General features: G+C 44.1%; 1 protein-coding gene across 3 annotated transcripts in view; it reads right to left on the bottom strand.

The window, feature by feature from the left end:
* Positions 1-21,033, bottom strand: part of TMC7 (transmembrane channel like 7) — a 54,625-nt gene that overhangs the window by 24,640 nt on the left and 8,952 nt on the right. For all 3 annotated transcript variants that reach the window (XM_086692952.1, XM_086692951.1, XM_086692950.1), the window contains exons 2-6: positions 13,869-14,112; positions 10,921-11,069; positions 8,385-8,552; positions 6,749-6,831; positions 1,110-1,255 (exon numbers count right to left, since the gene is read on the bottom strand). In XM_086692952.1, coding sequence (XP_086549078.1) covers positions 1,110-1,255; positions 6,749-6,831; positions 8,385-8,552; positions 10,921-11,069; positions 13,869-14,112 — 790 coding nt within the window. The remainder of the gene's footprint in view (positions 1-1,109; positions 1,256-6,748; positions 6,832-8,384; positions 8,553-10,920; positions 11,070-13,868; positions 14,113-21,033) is intronic.

The following is a 21,033-nucleotide window of genomic DNA, read 5'->3' as shown; positions in this document are numbered from 1 at the left end:
CCACCCATAACCTTGCCTGCCGACCAACATCGTTGGGGCAGAGCGAGCAAGCTGTCCATTAAAAACTTGCGGTTCTCCTATAGTATTATATTAGTGCTAGAAAACAGCTGCCAGCCAGGGACATCTCCCAGCCTCCCCCACAGTTATCTTTGGTCTATAACTAATGGAATGTGAACGATGTGCATCACTTCCAGGCCTAGCCTATAAACACCTCCCATGTGATACTCCTCCACATTTGTTTTCCCTTCCTGCCTTTTTAGCCAATGCTGAAAATGGCTGAAGTTTGGTAAACTTGAATCCCAGAATGACTGAGAAGGAGTCTACCACAGTAACCTGTGTCTCTATTCAGAACTTCATGTAAGAAAGATATACAACTCCTATTGTTTGGCTGTTGGTACTTTTTAGGACAGTCGTTTGTTAGTAATTAAAGTAATTAATATTCCTTGCTATTCATGTCTTGGGAATTGGCATCTCCCACTGAACCATTGGTCTACCATGGAAAATGAGACGTTCTCCTATGACCTTGACCTGCTGACCTTACTTGAAGGGTCGGGTTTGGATACCTGAATGAAGCAGAATCAATGAGTCTCTTCAAAAGGATTTCTGAACCTGTGACTGAGAGTCTATGTAAGGAAGCTGCCACCAGGAGAATCAGAGAGGAAGGAGCCCTTGCTTTTGGTTGTTTAAAAGACATACCTATATCTTTACCCTTCCTATAATTTGGAGCTTCCTCCCTACCTTGGTTCTCTGAGCCCCTCAGTTCCCCTTTACCGCAGTTAATCAGAGTAGGGTCTCTAACACTTGCAACCCAGTAGAGACCTGATTAGCATCCACACCAGATCCAAGGTAAGGTTACATTATGGTGCTGGCCAATGTGTGTAATTATGACTGACTGAAGCACCCCAGGCTTCTGCTCCAGCTCCCAAATTTTGCTTCCATTTCCTCCAGGCCTCCCCAGCCTGCAAAAGACTCATGGACCTTTCTTCCCAAATCCTACTCCTGGCCTCTGCTCATCCTTTGGGCAATGGCTCCAAGAGTCCACAGACCTCCAATAAACCCCAGCCATCAAAGGTAATGCAAAAAGAACACAATGAAGAGATAAATTTTACCTTTTCACTATCCAAAGAAGACTCAGGGCCAGGTAGGCAATTGTGCTTAACAAATAAGCCAGGGGCAGATCATAGGTGAAGTTCTGAAATTTCACCCCATCAATGGTGTAATGTCCATAAAAGAGGCAGGTCTCCTCCAAAAAACCCTGAAACAAAACCAAGGGCATGAGGTCAGACTGGTGAATTCACTTCAGGGAACAGGAGACCAGTCTCTGCCTCAAGAAACTCACATTCCAGTGTCATTGTTCATCCCTGAATTCCCAGACACCAGAACAATGCCAGAATCATAAGGCATGTTTGGTTAGTGTTTGGGGAACAAAGCACGGATAAAACCCGAGCATTAAAAATACAGAGATGTATGATCCAAGAATGAAATTAAGAAAACAATTCCATGTGCAAAAAGAATAACATACTTAGGTATAGATTTAAAACATGAAGTGTAAATCGCACAGTCTTTTTTTTTTTTTAATGTTTATTTTTGAGAGAGAGAGAGAGAGAGAAAGCAGAACATGAGTGTGGGAGGGATGGAGAGAGACAGACACAGAATCCAAAGCAGGATCCAGGCTCTGAGCTGTCAGCACAGAGCCCAACATGGGGCTCGAACCCATGAGTCGTGAGATCATGACCTGAGCCAAAGTTGGACGCTTAACTGACTGAGGCACTCAGGCACCCCCCTCCTTTTCTTTCTTTCTTTCTTCTTTCTTTCTTTCTTTCTTTCTTACATTCTTAACACTATCAAACATTGTTAAGAAAAATTAAACATCTAAATAAGTGGAAAACATCCCATGTTCATGGATCAGGAGAATAATGGCAATCTCCAAAGTGATCTACAGATTCAGCACATCTGTATCAGAATCCCTGGTGGCTTCTTTGCAGTAATTTACCAGCTAATCCTAAAATTCACATTGAATTGTAAGGGGCCCAGAATAGCCAAAACAATCTTGAAAAAGAATAATAAAGTTGGAAGACTCACACATCCCAATTTCACTTACTATAAAACAACACTCATCAATACATTGTGGTAGTAATATAAAAATAGACATAGATGAATGGAATAGAATTGAGGCAAATACATCTATGATGAATTGATTTTTGATAAAGGGAAAGAATGGTTTTTTCAAGAAATGGTACTAAGACAGCTGGGTAGCAGATGCAAAAGAAAGAAAAGAAAAAGAAGTTGAACCCCTACATTACCCTATATATAAAAATTAACTTATGGATCAAAAACTTAAATGCAAGAGCCCAAACTAGAAAACTCTTACAGGAAAATAGAGGACTAAAGTCTCCATGACCTTGAATTTGTCCACGAATTCTTAAGTATGACACCAAAAGCACAAGCAATAAAAGAAAAAATAAATTGGACTTCATCAAAATTAAAAACTTTTATGCTTCAAAGGATACTATCAAGAAAGTGAAAACACAATCCAGAGAATAAAAGCAAATACTTGTAAACCATGTGTCTGATAAGGACCTTATATCTAGAATATATAAAGAATCCCTGGGGATCCCGGCTGGTTAGTTGATAAAGCATGAGACTCTTGATCTCAGGGTTGTGAGTTCGAGTTCCACGTTAGGTGTAGAGATTACTTAAAAAGAAAATCTTAAAAGAAAAAAAAAGAACTCTTATAGCTCAACAATAAAAAGACAGAATCCAATTAAAAATGGAAGGAGGATCCAAATACACATTTATTCAAAGAAGATACACAATGGTCAATAAGCACATGAAAAGATGCTCAACACCATTAGTCATTAGGGAAATGCAAATCAAGATCACAAAGAGGTTCCACTTTCACACAAACTGGGGTGGCTATAATCAAAAAGTCAGTAAATAGCAAGTGTTGATAAGAATGTGGAGACATCAGAATCCTCAAACATTACAGGTGAGAATGGAAAATGGTGCAGCTGCTTTGGAAAAGTCTGGCAGTTCCTCAACAAGTTAAACACAGGGTTACCATTTGACCCAGTGATTTCACTCCTAGGTATAGGTGTGGAATCGCTAGTTGTAAACAATCCAACTGTCCACTGTGAATGGATAAACAAAATGTGGTGTATCTACACAATGGAATCTTATTAATGGAATCTACACAACTGGAATCTTGTTCCAATGGAACAAGACTGAGAAATGCCACAACATGGGTGAACCTTTAAAAACACTCTAAATGAAAGAAGCCAGAGACAAAAAAAAAACAAAAAACAAAAACAAAAACAACCACCTATTGTATGATTCCATGTATATGAAATGTCAGGAATGAGCATTTTGTACACAAAGGTAGATTAATGGTTGCTCAGGGCTGGTTAGGATTGGTAGGTGATACTTGAAGGGCACAACATTTCTTTTTGAGGTGATGAAAGTGTTCTAAGATTGGCAATGATGGCACACAAAAAAACCATGGAATTGTGCACTTTAAATGGACTATATGATACATGAACTATATCTCAATAAAGCTCTCACCAAAACCAAACAAGACCAAAACCAAACCAAACCAAAACAAAACAAAAACCCCAAAGGTGCCCTATGTAAAAATATAGCGTAGAAAAGCCCCCAGACTACTCAGGGTGGGAATAACCAAACACCTCACTCTTCTCCTTTGACAGCAGGAAAACTGTAGGAGAGTGGAAAGGGAATATATACAGAAAGCAGGAATAGTATACAAGGTACATAGATGTTCAGTATAGTATCATTTATAAAGGAGGAATATGGAAGCAATAGAAGGCTGTCTGGACCATGAAAAATCCGTATTATAAAATATGAAGTAAGACCATATAAAGTAAGGTTAGGAGTAAAGTCAAAAAAGCTGTGAACCAGAAGGTCACGAGAAAGGTCAAGAAGGCTATGAACCAGTGTTAAAGGTTAGGTGGCCTCTGGGGAGAGGTACTTTCACTTTTTACTCTATAAATTTTGTATTTTTTATGATAACCATATATTGTTATATTGAGTATTTAAATACATGTTTACATGTATTTATTTATTTTGAGAGCGAGTGAAGGGCAGAGAGAGAGAATCCCAAGCAGGCTCTGCTTCTAGTCTGATACAGGGCTTGAACTCACGAACCACGAGATCATGGCTTCCTTTAAGTCAATTTTTATTAGAAATAAAAACGTAGAAACAGAAGATTCTATCTTTAATTCTTCTGAAGGCTGGGTACACAGGCTACAAAAACTTGCCCAACTACACGAAACCTGTTTTCATTGGCCCAGGTCGGTATCAGGGCTGTCTGTCATCAGTATCTCCCCTTCAAAATAATGTAACATTATAGGGCCAAGATCCAGTGGGCCTGGAAAAAGATTTATCTGATTTGATCATGAGCTCAACTGTTTTCAGCAAAGACAAGCCATTGTTTAACCTCTCTGGCCATCTCTCCTTTTATCATGGTATGCTAAACATTTATGATCAAGTGCATCTAAGCCTCCTATAATTTCTCCTATAAGGAAAAAGGTTATGGTGTGTGGAGATCTATAAAAAGAAACTTTTCTTGTGGAATGTAATTTACAGAAAGGGGCCTAACAGCAGTTCTGGGAATTTGGTCCCACTTTGCTATCATTAGCGACCTTGAGTTACTCACTGAATTTCTTTCCCCCTTGCATATTTTATACAGCTTCTGTTTCTTCTTTTGCATAGGGACATTTTAACATGTGTCTGATAATTCCTCTCAATTGCTGTGAGAAAAACATAAGCTCAGAGATGTAAAAACCACTTTTTCGAAATCAAATGCAATGGACAAATTCAAAGCTTTGCACATTCGGTAAAGCAGAAGTAACTTTCAGGGGCACCTGGGTGGCTTAGATGGTTAAGTGTCTGACTCTTGATCAGACCTGAGTGTTGATCTCACGGTCGTGATTTCAAGCCCTGGGCTGGGTTCCATGCTGGGCATGGAGTCTATTTAAAAAATAAAATAAAAATAAATAAATAAAATGAAAACTAGTAACTTTCAGAAAGACTTTTTATATATTTGTATTTTTTATTTATTTATTTTTTTTTTTTTTTCAACGTTTTTTATTTATTTTTGGGACAGTGAGAGACAGAGCATGAACGGGGGAGGGGCAGAGAGAGAGGGAGACACAGAATCGGAAACAGGCTCCAGGCTCCGAGCCATCAGCCCAGAGCCTGACGCGGGGCTCGAACTCACGGACCGCGAGATCGTGACCTGGCTGAAGTCGGACGCTTAACCGACTGCGCCACCCAGGCGCCCCCGTATTTTTTATTTTTTTTAAATGTTTATTTATTTTTGAGATAATGCGAGAGGCAGAGTGCACGCGGCAGAGGGGAGAGAGAGAGGGAAACACAGAATCCGAAGCAGGCTCCAGGCTCTGAGCTGGCAGCACAGAGCCCGACGCAGGGCTCGAACTCACAAACCGTGAGATCATGACCTGAGCCGAAGTCGGACGCTTAACCGACTGAGCCACCCAGGGGCCCCTATATGTTTGTATTTTTTAAACATCTAAAGGAGTGGTTCTTTTTTTTTTTTTAAGTAGGCTCCATGCCCCACATGGGGCTAGAACTCACAACCGTGAGATCAAGAGTCACAGGCTCTATTTTGAACCAGCCAGGCACCCCTCTAAAGGAGTGGTTCCTAACCAGAGGCAATTTTGTCCCCCAGGAAACATCTGGCAATGTCCGGAGACATTTTTGATTGTCACAACTGTGGCTGCTACGGGCGTCCAGTAGGTAGAGGCCAGGGACACCGCTGTACTTCCTACAGGGCACAGGACGGCCCCCACAACAAAGAAGTATGGCTCTCAAACATCAGTCGTGCTGAGGTTGAGAAAAACTGGTCTAGAAGGCAGAGATGGCCATTTTCCATAGCTGCAATCTCATTTCCTGGAAAAAGTGGGATAAACAAATGGAAGCGCACAAAAAAATCATTTTTTTTTTTTTTTTAGAAGAAAGAAGATAAAAACCCTTTGGAACTACTATAGCAAGGAGGAGATTAGTTCCACTTTAGAGCAGGGGGTTAACCTGGGATTAATCAACTCCGGATTTCAGGGAATGTGTATGGATGTGTACAAACGTGTGTGTGTGACTCAGGTCTTTGTGTGTAATTTCTGGGAGGAAGAGTCCAGGCTTTCATCCGGGTGGCTGAAGACCCCAAAATGTAAGGTATTACAATGTCTGAGAAATTAAATAAATTCTCTTTGGGTTTATTTTCACTGAAACTTCTTTCTGTGGGAGAGCTCAGTATTCTGCTATAGGTCAATACAAAGGTGGCAGGGACTAAGGAAAGGCCAAAGGCTGAAAGTGACAAAGCCCATTTCCTGTATAATCTAGCAGCAGGTGGGTGAACATTATCCTTGCCGATGGTGGTCAACTCTTGTGTTTGGCTCACCACAGATACTCAGGAAACTGATCTTTAAGTTAACCTATTTTTTGGGACACCTCGGGGGCTCAGTCAGTTACGTGTCTGACTTCGGCTCAGGTCATGATCTCACGGTTCGTGGGTTTGAGCCTCACACTGGGCTCTGTGCCGACAGCTCAGAGCCTGGACCCTGCTTCCGATTCTGTGTCTCCTTCTCTCTCTGCTTCCCCCCTGCACATACTCTGTCTCTGTCTCTCTCTCAAAAATAAACATTTTTAAAAATTTTAAATTAACCTATTTGCAGTATATCGAGGGTCCAAATACAGAATTATGTGAAATACTTACAGTGCCAGAGAGCAAGTCTATGATATAACTATAAAAGTAAATGAGTCCAGAACTACTTATTGGATACACTGTGCATTGAACATCTGTGAAAAAACAAAAACAAGAACGTCAGTGGAAATAGTTTCACAGTCTCTACAATTTGTCTATCATAATTTGTGTACATATGCATGCATATGTATATATATTTAGACATGTCACATATAATTATGTGTGGATGTGTTTATGAACTTGTGGTTTTCTGTCTGCAGTCCAAACCTCAATACACCAAGTACAGCAGCATTTTCCCCTCTCGCTATTCTTCCTACACATCTGTGGATGTGTGTCTTTTTCTGTACATGTTTCTGTACATGTATGTGGGTCTACTTATAGCATGTGTTTTGTTTATATTGGTATTTTGTGCTTTAGGGTTCATGTTTGCACGTGTTTTGGAATATGTGATTGATGTATTGTTATTCCATTGTAAGCACATCCAATTTTAAAAGATCTTTCCAGGTGTGTAAATAAACATGCAGCTTCATTAAAACAACCTATATTTACATATGTACAAATGATCAAGAGATTATCTGAATACTAATTTTAGTGAAACTACCTTATCCTTGAACAGCTAATTCACTTTTTCTGTATCAGTTACCTTTGCTATGTAACAAATAACTTCAAAGCCTCAGTTACTAAACATACTAAATATATATTTTCTCATTCATGGAGCTACAGTTTGAGTTCATGTAGCTGATTTAGGCTGAGCTAGGACGGACTCCAGTCTTCCAGCTGGGCTCAAGTCTACACCATATCACTTCATTCTGGGGCCCAGGCTGAGGCAATGGGCCCTCCCCAGGACTCTTCTCATAGACACGTCAACCACATAAACCATTTCAAGCTAATATTCCTCTGGACAAAACAAGTCACATGGCCAACTGGAATACCAACAGGGCAGAAAGTATTCTCTGCCACAGTGGGATGCCCTACAAAGTCACAATTATAGGGGAGTGACAAATTGAGGAAAATAACCCAATCTCTGAACCTCTGAACCCTGAATCTCTGAACCCTTCTCTGAACCTCAGTTCCCCTTTGTTAAAAGAAGAAAGTTAATGGTCAGTTAAGCATCTGACTCTTGATCTCAGCTCAGGTCTGGAACTCATGGTGGGGACTTAAAGCCCTGCATTGGGCTCCACAATGGGTGTGAATGCTACTAAAAAAAAAAAGTTGTTGCACCAGTTCCTCCAAGGCTAATTTCCAGTTCTCCCATTTTATAATTCTAACATAAGTTGGCACTGACTCAGCTCACCCTACTTCTGGCCCCTAGCACAGAGCTAGGAATCAAGAAGGGAATCGATAAATGTCTGTGGATGACAGAAACCCTCCACATTAGAATAAACAGAATGCCCAAAAGATGTGACTTCCTGTTGAGCATTCAGTAAAGAAATACATGTCCGGCACTTGCTATAATGTCTGGCACATAACTGGTGGGAACTGAGTGTCACCATTATCAGAGATAAAAGTCTCGAAATAAAGTTATTGGAGTAGGTTATATCATGCTTGCTAAATATTCCACTTTCCTAGCCCACAGTGCTCCTCCCAAGTGGTAGATACGCACACAGTGACAAGAACATTCTCACAGCAAACCAGGCCTCAGACTCACCCGTGTCTTTGGACGGAATGAGCACAAAGGTGCTGTTGGTGATGTTGTATTTGGTGAGCAAGACGGGGAGCAAAACCAGCATAAAGATAATCAGAAAGATCACCAAGTTCAGCAACACCAGAAACCGCAAGAAGGAGAAATAGGACTGAATCCCAGTGCCAAACTTCCCTGGAAAAAAGAAATCCAGACATCACCAACCAGGAGCATCGACCCACACCTACTACCCGCGATACATCCAATCAGCCAGAAAGCTGAGGGACTTGGTGGGGGAGGGAGGAAGAAACATTTTGTGTATCTGCTGTTGGCTTTAAGGCTCTCCTTCTTTCACTTGTAAATCTACACTCCATCTTGAATTAGCTATTTGACAATGGTGTGTGGTAGGACTCAGTATCTTTTCTTATATGAATATCTAATTGACTCAGCACCACTTACTAAAAAGGCTACCCTTTCCCCCGTGAATTGCAATAGGTGCTTTTGTAACTGACCATGACTGTATGAACCCGTTTCTGAATTCTCACAAGCCCCTTTCTGAATGAAAACCTCCAGAAAGGCCATCACTAAACCAGAAAGGAAGCTGGGCATGGAAGCTTGACTGCCAGGATCAAACCCTTCAAATCCTGGGGCTGCCTCATCCTAGCTGAGTGAACCTGGCCAAGTATTTTAACCCATCAGAGCCATGCGAATGATAAATACCTATATGAAAAGTTCTTGTGAGGATTAACTCAGCTAGTTATGAGTGAAATCTTTAACACAACACCTACTGGATAATAAAGGCTCAACTGGGGTCAGCTTTTATTATTTTGCTCCAAACATGATGTGCTTAGATCGCAAAAAAAGTACGGCTAAATGGTTAAGTTTGTTTGTTTTTAATGTCTATTTATTTTTGAAGGGGGGAGGAGGGGAAAAGAGAGAGAGAGAGAGAGAGCAGGGGAGGGGCAGAGAGGGAGGGAGACACAGAATTTCTATCAGCACAGAGCCAGCCCGATGTGGGTCTTGAACACACGAACCATGAGATAATGACCTGAGCTGCAGTCAGATGCTTAACCCACTGAGCCACCCAGGCACCCCCCAGATGGTTAAGTTTTAAGTGAGCCTATGAAGTCCCTTGTGATTGTGTTTATATTCTCCCAATAGAACAATTTTAAAAAGCATTTTATTGAATAAATTACCAAGAGTATTTTATAGGTCTTAAAATAGTAATATTGACCGCATTTCTTCCATTCATCCTGCCACATTCACTACAAACTTTACAAAATTCCCACTTTAGCAGATTTGAGGAGTTGTTTGTAAATTGTTTTTGCTTTATGGCTACGTAACCCTAAGAGGTATTTTCTCCCTGGCCCTGCTATGTCACCCAAATGTTGAAATGTTTCTTCCTAATCTTATATTGTGGCACAACTTGCAATTTTTTGTATACTTGCTATGGAATGAATTGTGTCTCCTCCCTCCCTGAAATTCATATGCTGAATCCCTAAGCCCTAATCTGATGGTATTTCGAGGTGGAGTCTTTGGGAGGTGTTTAGGTTTAGATGAAGTTATAAGAGTGGGGCCCCATGATGGGATTGGTGACGTTACGAGAAGAGGCGTCAGAACTGAAGCTCTCTCACCACCCCCCTCTCTCCTCTTTTCCCAAGAGCACACAAAGATGAGGTCATGTAAAGACACAGCGAGAAGGCAGCCTGGTCTTGAACTTCCAGTCTCCAGACTATAAAAAAATAAATTTCTGTCGTTGAGGCCACCCTGTCTATAGTATCTGATTAGAGCAACCAGAGCTGACTGTTGGAATCCTGCAGCCCAATTCCCCCCAATATGGGGAAGGACGGATCCTTGGTATTTTCAGGGCCACGGGCACCTTTGACAGTCCAGTGAAGCCTAATGAACCCTATTTCAGAATAATATTTTAAATGCCCCAAATACAAATAGACCTATGGTTATAATATTAAAAACCGGTTATAGGGGCGCCTGGGTGGCGCAGTCGGTTAAGCGTCCGACTTCAGCCAGGTCACGATCTCGCGGTCCGTGAGTTCGAGCCCCGCGTCAGGCTCTGGGCTGATGGCTCAGAGCCTGGAACCTGTTTCCGATTCTGAGTCTCCCTCTCTCTCTGCCCCTCTCCCGTTCATGCTCTGTCTCTCTCTGTCCCAAAAATAAATAAACGTTGAAAAAAAAAAAAAACCGGTTATAATATGAAAAACCAAACGTGTGCTACAATAATATAGGAGCATCTTCATTAGCACATTAAATAACAAGACCTAGTGGCAGATCCTGCAGGTTAACTGCTACAATTTCAAAGTAGTGATGAGTATAAATGGTGTTCCAAGACAATTACAGCCGGAAGGGATAGGAAAATATCTGATTTTCCTGCTGACAAAGACACAGTTCTGCTAATCCTAACTGGGGCTGTTACTCCCATCCATCATGGAAAGAAGTGCTAAATTTCATCTAGAGGTTAGAGAAAACGAAGCTGTACTTTCCGCCGGGCACGGGAGACTCCTGCCAAGGAGCGCGGAGCCCGTGCGCAGAGTGTGGGGCGTGGTACCTTCTATGCTGCGAATGTCGTCCCGCCACAGCTCCAGGTGGGTCGTCATCTCGCGAGCCTTCCCTATGAACCTCTTCCAAGACTTGCTGCTATACCGTTTCCACTGGTCCCATTCAGATAAATACTTCATCTGGGTCTCCTGAATGTTCCTGCGTTAAAAAACAGTCATGACAGGGGTGCCTGGGTGGCTCAGTCAGTTAAGCGTCCGATTCTTCATTTCGGCTCAGGTCATGATCCCACAGTTCGTGGGATTGAGCACTGCCTGAGGTTCAGTGCTGAAGGCATGGAGCCTGCTTGGGATTCCCTCCCTCCCTCTGTCTCTCTGCCCCTCCCCATGTGCCTACTCGCTCTCTCTCTCAAAATAAATAAATAAATAAAAGTCATGACAATGATCATGACAAGGTCATCAAGCCTCAGCATCAAATAAAATCCCAGCCAACAGGATGTGGAAAACCTGGAGCCCTCCCTCATACACTGCTGGTGGAAGTGTAAAATGCTGCAGCCGCTAAGGAAAACAGTCTGGATATTCCTCAAAATGTTAAACACAGAATTCTGATATGACCCAGCAATTCTACCCCCAGGTAGATACCCCCAAAAAGAACTGACAACAGGGTCTCAAACAAAAACTTGTACATAAATTTTCATAGCAGCACTATTCACAAGAACTGAAAGGCAGAAACAACCCAATGTCCACCAATGGATGAATGGACAAACAAAATGAGGCACATCCATACAATGAAATATCATTCAACCATAAAAAGGAATGGCATATTGGAGCACCAGGGTGGCTCGGTTGGTTAAGCATTTGACTCTTGGTTTCAGCACAGGTCATGACCTTTTGGTTCTTGAGTTTGAACCCTACATCTGGCTCTGCACTGACTGTGGGGACTGCTTAGGATTCTCTCTCTCTCTCTCTCTCTCTCTCTCTCTCTCTCTCTCTCTCTCTCTGATTCTCTCCCCCCCCCCCCCCGTATCTCTGCCCCTCCCCTGCTTGTGCTCTATCTCTCCCTCTCTCAAAATAAATAAACATTAAAAAATTTTTTTAAAAAGGGGGGCGGTGCCTAGGTGGCTCAATCAGCTTAGCATCTGCCTCTTGATTTCAGATCAGGTCATGATCTCACAGTTCATGAGATTAAGCCCTGCATGACAGTGCAGAATCCACTTGGGATTCTCTTTCTCTCCCTCTTTCTCTGCCCCTCTCCTAGGCTCATGAGCACACATGCACACTCTCCCTCTCTCTCTCAAGATAAATAAGTAAACTTACAAAAAAAAAAAAAAAAAAAAAAAAGGGAAAACAAATAATCCAGTGAAGAAATGGGCAGGAAACATGAATAGACACTTCTCTAAAGAAGACCTCCAGATGGCCAACAGGCACATGAAAAGATGCTCAACATCGCTCCTCATCAGGGAAATACAAATCAAAACCACACTCAGATACCACCTCACGCCAGTCAGAGTGGCTAAAATCAACAAATCAGGAGACTATAGATGCTGGAGAGGATGGGGAGAAACGGGAACCCTCTTGTACTGTTGGTGGGAATGCAAACTGGTGCAGCCGCTCTGGAAAACAGTGTGGAGGTTCCTCAAAAAATTAAAAATAGACCTACCCTATGACCCAGGAATAGCACTGCTAGGAATTTACCCAAGGGATACAGGAGTGCTGATGCATAGGGGCACTTGTACCCCAATGTTTACAGCAGCCCTGTCAACAACAGCCAAATTATGGAAAGAGCCTAAATGTCCATCAACTGACAAATGGAAAAAGAAATTGTGGTTTATATACACAATGGAATACTATGTGGCAATGAGAAAGAATGAAATATGGCCCTTTGTAGCAACGTGGATGGAACTGGAGAGTGTTATGTTAAGTGAAATATGTCATACAAAGACAGATACCATATGTTTTCACTCTTATGTGGATCCTGAGAAACTTAACAGAAGTCTATGGGGGAGGGGAAGAAGAAAAAAAAAAGGTAGAGAGGGAGAGAGCCAAAGCGTAAGAGACTCTTAAAAACTGAGAACAAACTGAGGGTTGATGGGGGGTGGGAGGGAGGGGAGGGTGGGTGATGGGTATTGAAGAGGGCATCTTTTGGGATGAGCACTGGGTGTTGTATGGAAACCAATTTGACAATAAATTTCATACATTAAAAAAATAAAATAAAATAAAATATTCAAATCAGAAAAAAATAAATAAATAAAGCCACTCCTTGTTAAAGGCAAAAAAAAAGGGAACTGCATACTGATATACACCACCACTTGGATGAACTTTGAAAACATGATGCTAAGTGAAAGAAGCCAGGTACAAAAGGTCACATGTTGTAAGATTCCATTTATATGAAATGTCCAGAATGGCAAATCTAAAGACAAAGAGTAGATTAGTAGCTGAGGGGAGGGGAAACAGAGAGGAGTAACTACAGACGATGAGGCTTTGGGGGTTTGCAGAGCTACAAGACGGAGGGAGCCTTGGTCCCTGAATGACTACAAAGTTCCCCCTTGATCTGAACCCAGGACTTTTATGTGAACAAGAAATAAACTTCTAGAGGCACCTGGGTGACTCAGCTGGTTGAGTGTCTGACATCAGGTCAGCAGCTCAGGTCACGATCTCACCATTTGTGAGTTCCAGCCCTGCATGTGGCTCTGTGCTGTCAGTACAGAGCCTGTTTTGATCCTCTGTTCTCTGCACCCCTCCCCGACCTGCTTCTTGTGCTCTCTCTCTCTCTCTCTCTCTCTCTCAAAAATAAATAAAACATTAAAAAAAAAAAAGAAAGAAAGAAATTTCTAATATGTTGAGTTATTACATGTTCGGGTAACTTTGTCACTGCAGTGTGGATTACCTTAAGTAATACATTTCTAATTACATGAACTCTTCAGGAAATGCATTCCATGCATACAACACACCCGTGCCTAAAACATACATCAAATGCCTTCCAGATGGCTACTGAACAAACCTTAGCCTCCGCTTCTCAGAGATGTTCAGTGCATACTTCCGAATCGATTGGCTATTGAGGTTTTCAGTGATTCCTCCTTCCAACTGGGAGCTGTAAGAGTCTGTCGGCTTTAGCAAAGTGCCACTTTGCTTCTCTCGGGTAGGAATGGTCGTCCTCTTGCGTGCAATGGACCGATAGCTTGGCAATTCTTGAAGGAAATTCACAGGTGGAGAGGAAAAGCAACTGGAGTCCAACGAGAGGTTCTCTGAGCAAGAAAAAAGAGAATCATCAGTGACCCCACTGAGCCTGGGAGCCAAAAACACAAAACTTGCATAGGAGAACTTGAGTCTCAGAGGCCATACCCAAACCTGGCAGATGGTCACTAGCCTGTGCCACAGACAAAAACATTTGTATCTTTTTTTTAATGTATTCAAAAAAAAATTTTTTAACATTTATTTATTTTTGAGAGACAGAGTGAGACAGAGCATGAGTGGGGGAGGGGCAGAGAGACAGGGAGACACAGAATCTGAAGCAGGCTCCAGACTCCGAGCTGTCAGCACAGAGCCCGACGTGGAACCCGAACTCACAGGCTGTGAGATCATGACCTGAGCTGAAGTCGGACGCCCAACTGACTGAACCACCCAGGCGCCCCTAAAACATTTGTATCTAAATTATTCTGTTTACCAGGACGGTGCTCGGGATGACGACATCATCCACAAATGGGTTCACTTTCAGCAGATGTGTGTGCAAATATGCGTTAGGTTACATGATATCTGAGTTCTAGTGTTTGGCTGCAGCCACCAGCTAAATGTGTGACCTGAGACAGTTATGTGAACTCTTCCACATTTGTCAAATGGGGCTGGTACCATTTGCCCCAACTCTCTTCACATAGTGTAGGCTATAATGATGTATAGGACAAAACTTTGAAAAGCATAAAGCACTATGCAAATGCACGATGATAACATCAATAGCAACAACAATAATAATCGCATTTACAGAGCATTTCCTGTGCACCAGGCACTGTGTGGAGAGTTTCACATGCACTCATGGATCTGGGTCGGCCTTGTGATCTGCTCGGACCAACAGGATGCAGCAGAAGCGATGCTGTGCCCCTTCCTAAGCCTCGCTGGCTTCTGCTGCTCTCTGGCTCCCAGCTGCTGCCTTGTGAACAAGCCCAATGCTAACCCACTGGAGGATGAGACCATTGCAGCAGAGGATGATCAACCCAGCTGAGATTCGCCACACCCTGCTGTCACCCAGCTGGCCACAGCTGCTCACTCAGACTGAGGGAGGTACTGTTGCCATTCCCATTTTACAGATGAAAAAATAAAGCTGATGGGTTCCCCAACCCCATGCCCAGGCCCCTCAAAGCCCTGCCTGGTTGGATTCCCATCTGTGTCTCCAGTTCCTCAGGCTCTCTGCCCTCCGACCACACATTTCTTAGGATCTTTCAGACACTAAGATGGGCCCTGCTCCCTCCTCCTCAGAACCTTTGCATATGCTGTTCCCTCTGCCTGGAATGAACTTGCCACATCTGTTTATCCCATTAGCTCCCACTCAAACGTCACTTACTCAGGGAAACCGCCCCTGCCCCATTGCACTATTACAGGTGCCATTCCCCCCTACACATACACTAAGTCCTTTACAGTACTTATCACAATAAGTAAATAAGTAGAGTATTTGTAAATAAATTTATTTGTGTGACTGTGTGAGCACATCTTTCCCTTCCAGTGGACTAGAAGTTCTCGGAAGGCTGGGGCGGTGATGATGTCTTCACCAATGCACCCTGGAACCTAGCACTGTCCCTGACTCAGAGAGGAATTCAATAAAGACTCATTAGGTGGATGGATGGGTGGGTGGATGGATGGATGGATGGATGGATGGATGGATGGGTGGATGGATGACATTCCTAATTTGCCCATGCTTAGCCTAATGAGTGGGGGCGCTGGAAACAGAATGAGGTCTGCCTGACTCAAAAATCTATTATTTGCTCTACCACACCAGGCTACAGCTGGAGGCCAAATTTTGCTGTGCCTTGTGCAGCAGTCTAAGAAAGGAGGGCCTTCTGCGGAAGGTGAGGATGCCCCTTCAAGATGGGTTTATGCCTGATCCAATTTTAGTTGTGGGAAAACCACCTTGAGTGGAGACAGGAAACAGGGAGAGGAAATAGGAAACAGCCATAATTACCTAAGCAGCAATTACCCCTACAGGTAGTGAAACTTCTAAGGCTTCATGGATTAACCCTGGATTTGAATCTTAGCTCTGTCGAATATTAGTGTGTGTGTCTTTGGGAAAGTTACTTAACCTCTCTGAACTTCACTCTCCTCATCTCAAATACTCATTCATTCACCAAATGTGGCTACCACGGGTCAGATCTAGAGCTAGGAACACTGCGGTAAACAAAGCAAATGCCCTACTCACATGGCACTTATATTCTGGGGTGGGGACAGGGGAAGATTAGACAGTAAGTAGGTGATAAATACACCAGGAGGTGAAAAGTACAAAAACAAAACCAGAGGGGGGTAAGGAGACAGGTGACATGTGGAAGGAAGGCACTGTTTCTGATAAGGTAGGTAGGGTATGATCTTGGTACTAAAGTAGCATTTAAGCCGAGGTTGAATAGAGGACCTGATCCCTGTGTATATTTGGGGAAGGGAATCCAAGGGGAGGGAAACAGCAAACGCAAAGGCCCCAAGGCTGGGGTGTGTGCGGCATGCTTAAGGAAGGGCACAGAGGTCTGTGTGGCTGGAGAGGAGTGAATGAACAGGCAGTGATAGGTTCTGGAGTTGCTGACCTGTGATGAACCACACCAGCCCCTCTGCGGTCCCCTCCCCTTGAATCAACTGGATCTGTGACTTGCTTTAACCAAAGGTCGCAACAGAAGTGTTTCTCTGCCATCTGTAGCCCCAATCCTTGAAAGGCCTAGAGGCGTCCGCTTTTGTGTTCTTGGGACGCCGAGGCTGTCGTGTAGAAAGTTGGCAAGTGGAGAGGAAGAAGCCCCGGGTGTCCAAGGAAGAGAAGTGAGGAACCAGCAGACAGTGAGAACCAGAGACCCCAGCTCTGACCCCAGCAGCTGCTGTAGCTGCCCCCAGCCCTTGGGTCACCCTCACTTTTAGCACCACCAGGGGCAGGAAGGGACTAACTGGACGCTCCAGACCCAACAGACATGACATGCGGCCGAGCAAAACATCTCTTCCATGCCCTGCTGATTTCCTGATGCACAGAATCAGCAGAAACCATAAAATGGCCTAAGCCATCACGTTCGGAGTAGTCTGTTAGCAACAATAGGTAACTGGGACAGGGAGCATGGAAAAGTGGAGGTCGGAGAGGTGGCTGGGGCCACACCGAGTGAGACTCTATGGGTCAGGAATGCCCCTTGGATGTGGCAGACAGGAAGCCACTGAGGGTTCAGAGGCGAAACATGTCCCGATCTGACCACATTTTAGAGGATCCCTCTGGGGGCTGCAGAGCTAAGGATGGGACCCACCACAGGGGCCGGCTTATGCGCGTTAAAGGCAACCGCATAGGGAGAAACACTTAGCGCCTGGCACACAGTGGCTCCATAAAGTGTACTTACAGCTATTATGAGGAGGGGGTGCTGGGGAGTGGGGGACCAGCCAAGGCCGGGCTGTCTGAGTTGGAGTCTGACGGTGCAGATCTGTAATGTTTGCCTCTCTGATAAGCACGTTCAGGCACAACGGAACAGCTGTCCCACTGCAGATGACACACAGACACGCACCTGGAGCCCTGCCAGCTGCCAAGTGCAAGCCTGTGAATCTCACTCAACCTTGCATTTCCCTGCTCCAACACACCCTGAGGAAATGACACACTTCCATTAGTAACAGCAGTTCCTAAAGCAAATGTGGGGAGTGCGGTGGGGGGGGGGGGGGCGCAGTGTGCCTGGAGGCTAAAGGGTCAGAGCCCTGGCTGGAGGCCACTCCTTCTGGCCACCAACAAAGAGCTCTTATTACCACAAACAAAGGTCTTTGAATATGAAGCAGCATCAACCAGTCGAATATTCAGCAACTGTGAGGTCAGGGACCACGGGCTGGAGCTAGAGCCTGGGTTGGCTTTGTTACCCACCAGCCAGGCCACCCCAGGCAAGACTGTCTGTGAGTCACATGTTTCTCTTCTCAGGAATGGGGCACATAATACCATGGACCTCATCAGCGAGATCATGAGGATGGCGTTACAAACAACGCAAATAATATTAGCTAGGATTACTGAGCACTTACCTTGTGCCAGGCTATTTGAGGTGCTCTGTATGCATCACCACACTAAATACTCTAAACTACTCTTTGAATAGAATCATCCCCTTTTACAGATGAAGAAACTGAGGTTTGGAGAGGTTAAGTGCCTTGCCCACTCACACAGCTAGTAAGTGCTGGACTTAGGAACCTATCACAGGTTTGCCAAATGCCAAAGCTGTAGTCTTCACCACGAAATGGCTCAATGGGCCATGGATTTGAAAGTGCTTCGTGGGGCACCTAGGTGGCTCAGTCAGTTAAGTGTCCGACTTCGGCTCAGGTCATGATCTTGAGGTTTGCAAGTTCAAGCCCAGCGTAGGGCTCTCTGCTGACAGCTTGGTGCCTGGAGCCTGCTTTGGATTCTGTGTCTCCCTCTCTCTCTGTCCCTCTGCCGCTTGCACTCTCTCTCTCTCTCAAAAATAAGCATTAAAAAAATTTTAAGAAAGTGCTTCATAAACACTAAAATACAAATTATTTAATTGTTCTTCCACATACTCCTATTCATATTTCATAACAACAGTCCCTGGTGGAAAACTATTTTCAAATGGCCGTTATCAAAGAGGAACGACTCTTCCTCTTCAGACATTCTCGGGAAGTGCTTCATCTTCAAATCAAGAAAACAAATAATTACAAGCAACCCTTTGAACACAGGCATCATTGTTTTTAACACTACGATCCACCTCCTTCCATTTTCATACGACCACACATTGGTCAGAGCATGACATCACCGGATTTCTCACGCCAACCTGGAGCGGTAGACAGAGGCGTCCCTGCCCTGGCCTTTTCAACAAGGAAACTGGGGCCCAGAGAAATGGCGGCTTGCCCAAGGCTTTGCTGTCCAGACAGACTCCTGGTTTTACCTTCTTAGAAAGATAGGTTGTATCATCTCGCAGAGACTTGCTTTTCTCATCCTTAGAGAGTAAGAATGTCTCATCATAGTTATTGTCAGATGTGCTCCTGAATTGGTCCAGCTGAAAGTTATCGTCAGCATGGCCAATTAAGTCCTGTGGGCGGTGTGTGGGCTGCCTGTTGGCCATTTATTTGCATGGGAGGCAGGAGCATACTTAAGACATTGGGGTGCCTCCATCTAGGAATGTCTAGAACCCATTGGCCATTGGAGCTGGATTTGGGCACTTAGATTATTATTTAGGTGGGAGGATGACTGGGTAATTACAGAGAATGTGGGGGCCGGGGCGGCCATTAAGTACTTTTTCTGTTTTCTGGTATCCTTCCAGGTTAAGGCCCAAGTTACTCTCTTTGAGACTTACAGCAGTGTCTTGCTGAGGGACAGCCCTCCATCTGAAGGATGGATGAATGAATGAATGAATGCGGAGAGGCAGGTACACCTGAAGAGCATCCTTAGGTCCAACTTCCTTAGCGGCTTTTTCCACAGGCCACGAAATCCTACCCATAAGCATGAACACTGTCAGGACGTGGGCACAGGCCAACTGTGATCTAAATGGCACTCAAACCACCACCAGAGTCCCTCTCATGTTTGCCAAGAATCTAGCCCAGCCGTAATTGGTGCTGGGTTCACTTCAGGGTTTTTCTTCCCACTCATAGAATCGTAGAAACTCCAGGCAAGCAAGGACCTTCTGGGTCATCTGGTCCAGGCCTCTCGCCAGCTGCCGGGGGAATGAGTTCTGTTTGACAAACTGTATGGAGCCCCTCTCTGCACGAGACTCTGAGGCAGGGACTCTGGAGGGGAGGAGGGTTTGCAGACTTGCTTCCTGCCTCAGTGAGCTTTCACTCACTCTTTCAACCCCACTGCACTTTTAAAATTTTTGAAGTTTACTTATTTAGAGAGAGACAGTGCACATGAGCAGGGGAGGGACATAGAGAGAGGGAGAGAGAGAGTCCCAAGCAGGTTCCAGGCTCTGAGCTGTCAGCAGAGCCCAATGTGGGGCTTGAACTCAAGAACTGTGAGCTCATGACCTGAGCTGAAATCAAGAGTCAGATGCTTAACCAACTGGGCCACCCAGGCACCCCCCATCCCTAATTCTATCCTCCTCACTGTTTATTTGCACCTAGTGTCTCACCCCCTTCCTCCCCCATTAAGACTGTAACCTCCATGAGGGTAGGGGCCCCATCTCTCTCCTCCACTGCCAAGTCCCCAGGGTCTAGCACAGAACCTGACTCATGGTGACTGCTCAATAAACACCTGCTGACTGACTGACTAACTGAATGAATGAATGAATGAATGAATTTGGTGTTTGGGATACAGGCAACATTAGCTAACCCACCAGGCAGACCAAAGCATGTGTTCAGCACACCAGCAAAACAGGGACACTAAAAAGTGAGAAAAGGGTTTAAGGAACATAAGCATTATTCTTCTCTATACAGATAATATATTTTTTCCATAATTGAAAAAAATTTTTTTAAGGAGAAAAAATAAGCCATCAAAAAATAATGATTGAGATGTTGACTGAATACTCTATTATTCCTATTTAGGTACTTCACACAAATGAGCCCTGTTAGAAGCATGCTTTGCTGTCATTTCTCAAGAAATGATCAAATGGCTCAGGCACATCTGGTCTCATATTTCCAACGAGGCAATGTAGACACTGATTTCAGAATTTTGGGGACCTCTTTCCACTCATATTCTTTGACATTGTTTTTATTTTGAATGCTAACTGAAGGTGGGGTACCAAAGTAATACATGCTCACAGCTAACCCTAACCCTAACCCTAACCCTAACCCAAGGGCTCACAACCCAGGGGATCTAGTGGAAGATGCTATGACAGCTCCCCCAAGTGCTCCAAGGCCAGGGTCTCATCACTGTCTTACTCCTGGAAAGGCCACCCACCTGCCCATCCATCCATCATTCACTCACTCATTCCCTCAGTCACTCAAAAACATTTACTGAGCAACTGCTATGTGCCAGCCAAGCACTGCTCTAAGACTGGGACATAGCCTTGCATATGACATACAAATTCTCT

This window comes from Puma concolor, chromosome E3 (assembly GCF_028749965.1).
Source record: "Puma concolor isolate L17-30 chromosome E3, mPumCon1.1.hap2, whole genome shotgun sequence".
Classification (NCBI taxonomy): Eukaryota; Metazoa; Chordata; class Mammalia; order Carnivora; family Felidae; genus Puma; species Puma concolor.
This window is presented reverse-complemented; position numbering and strand designations above follow the sequence as displayed.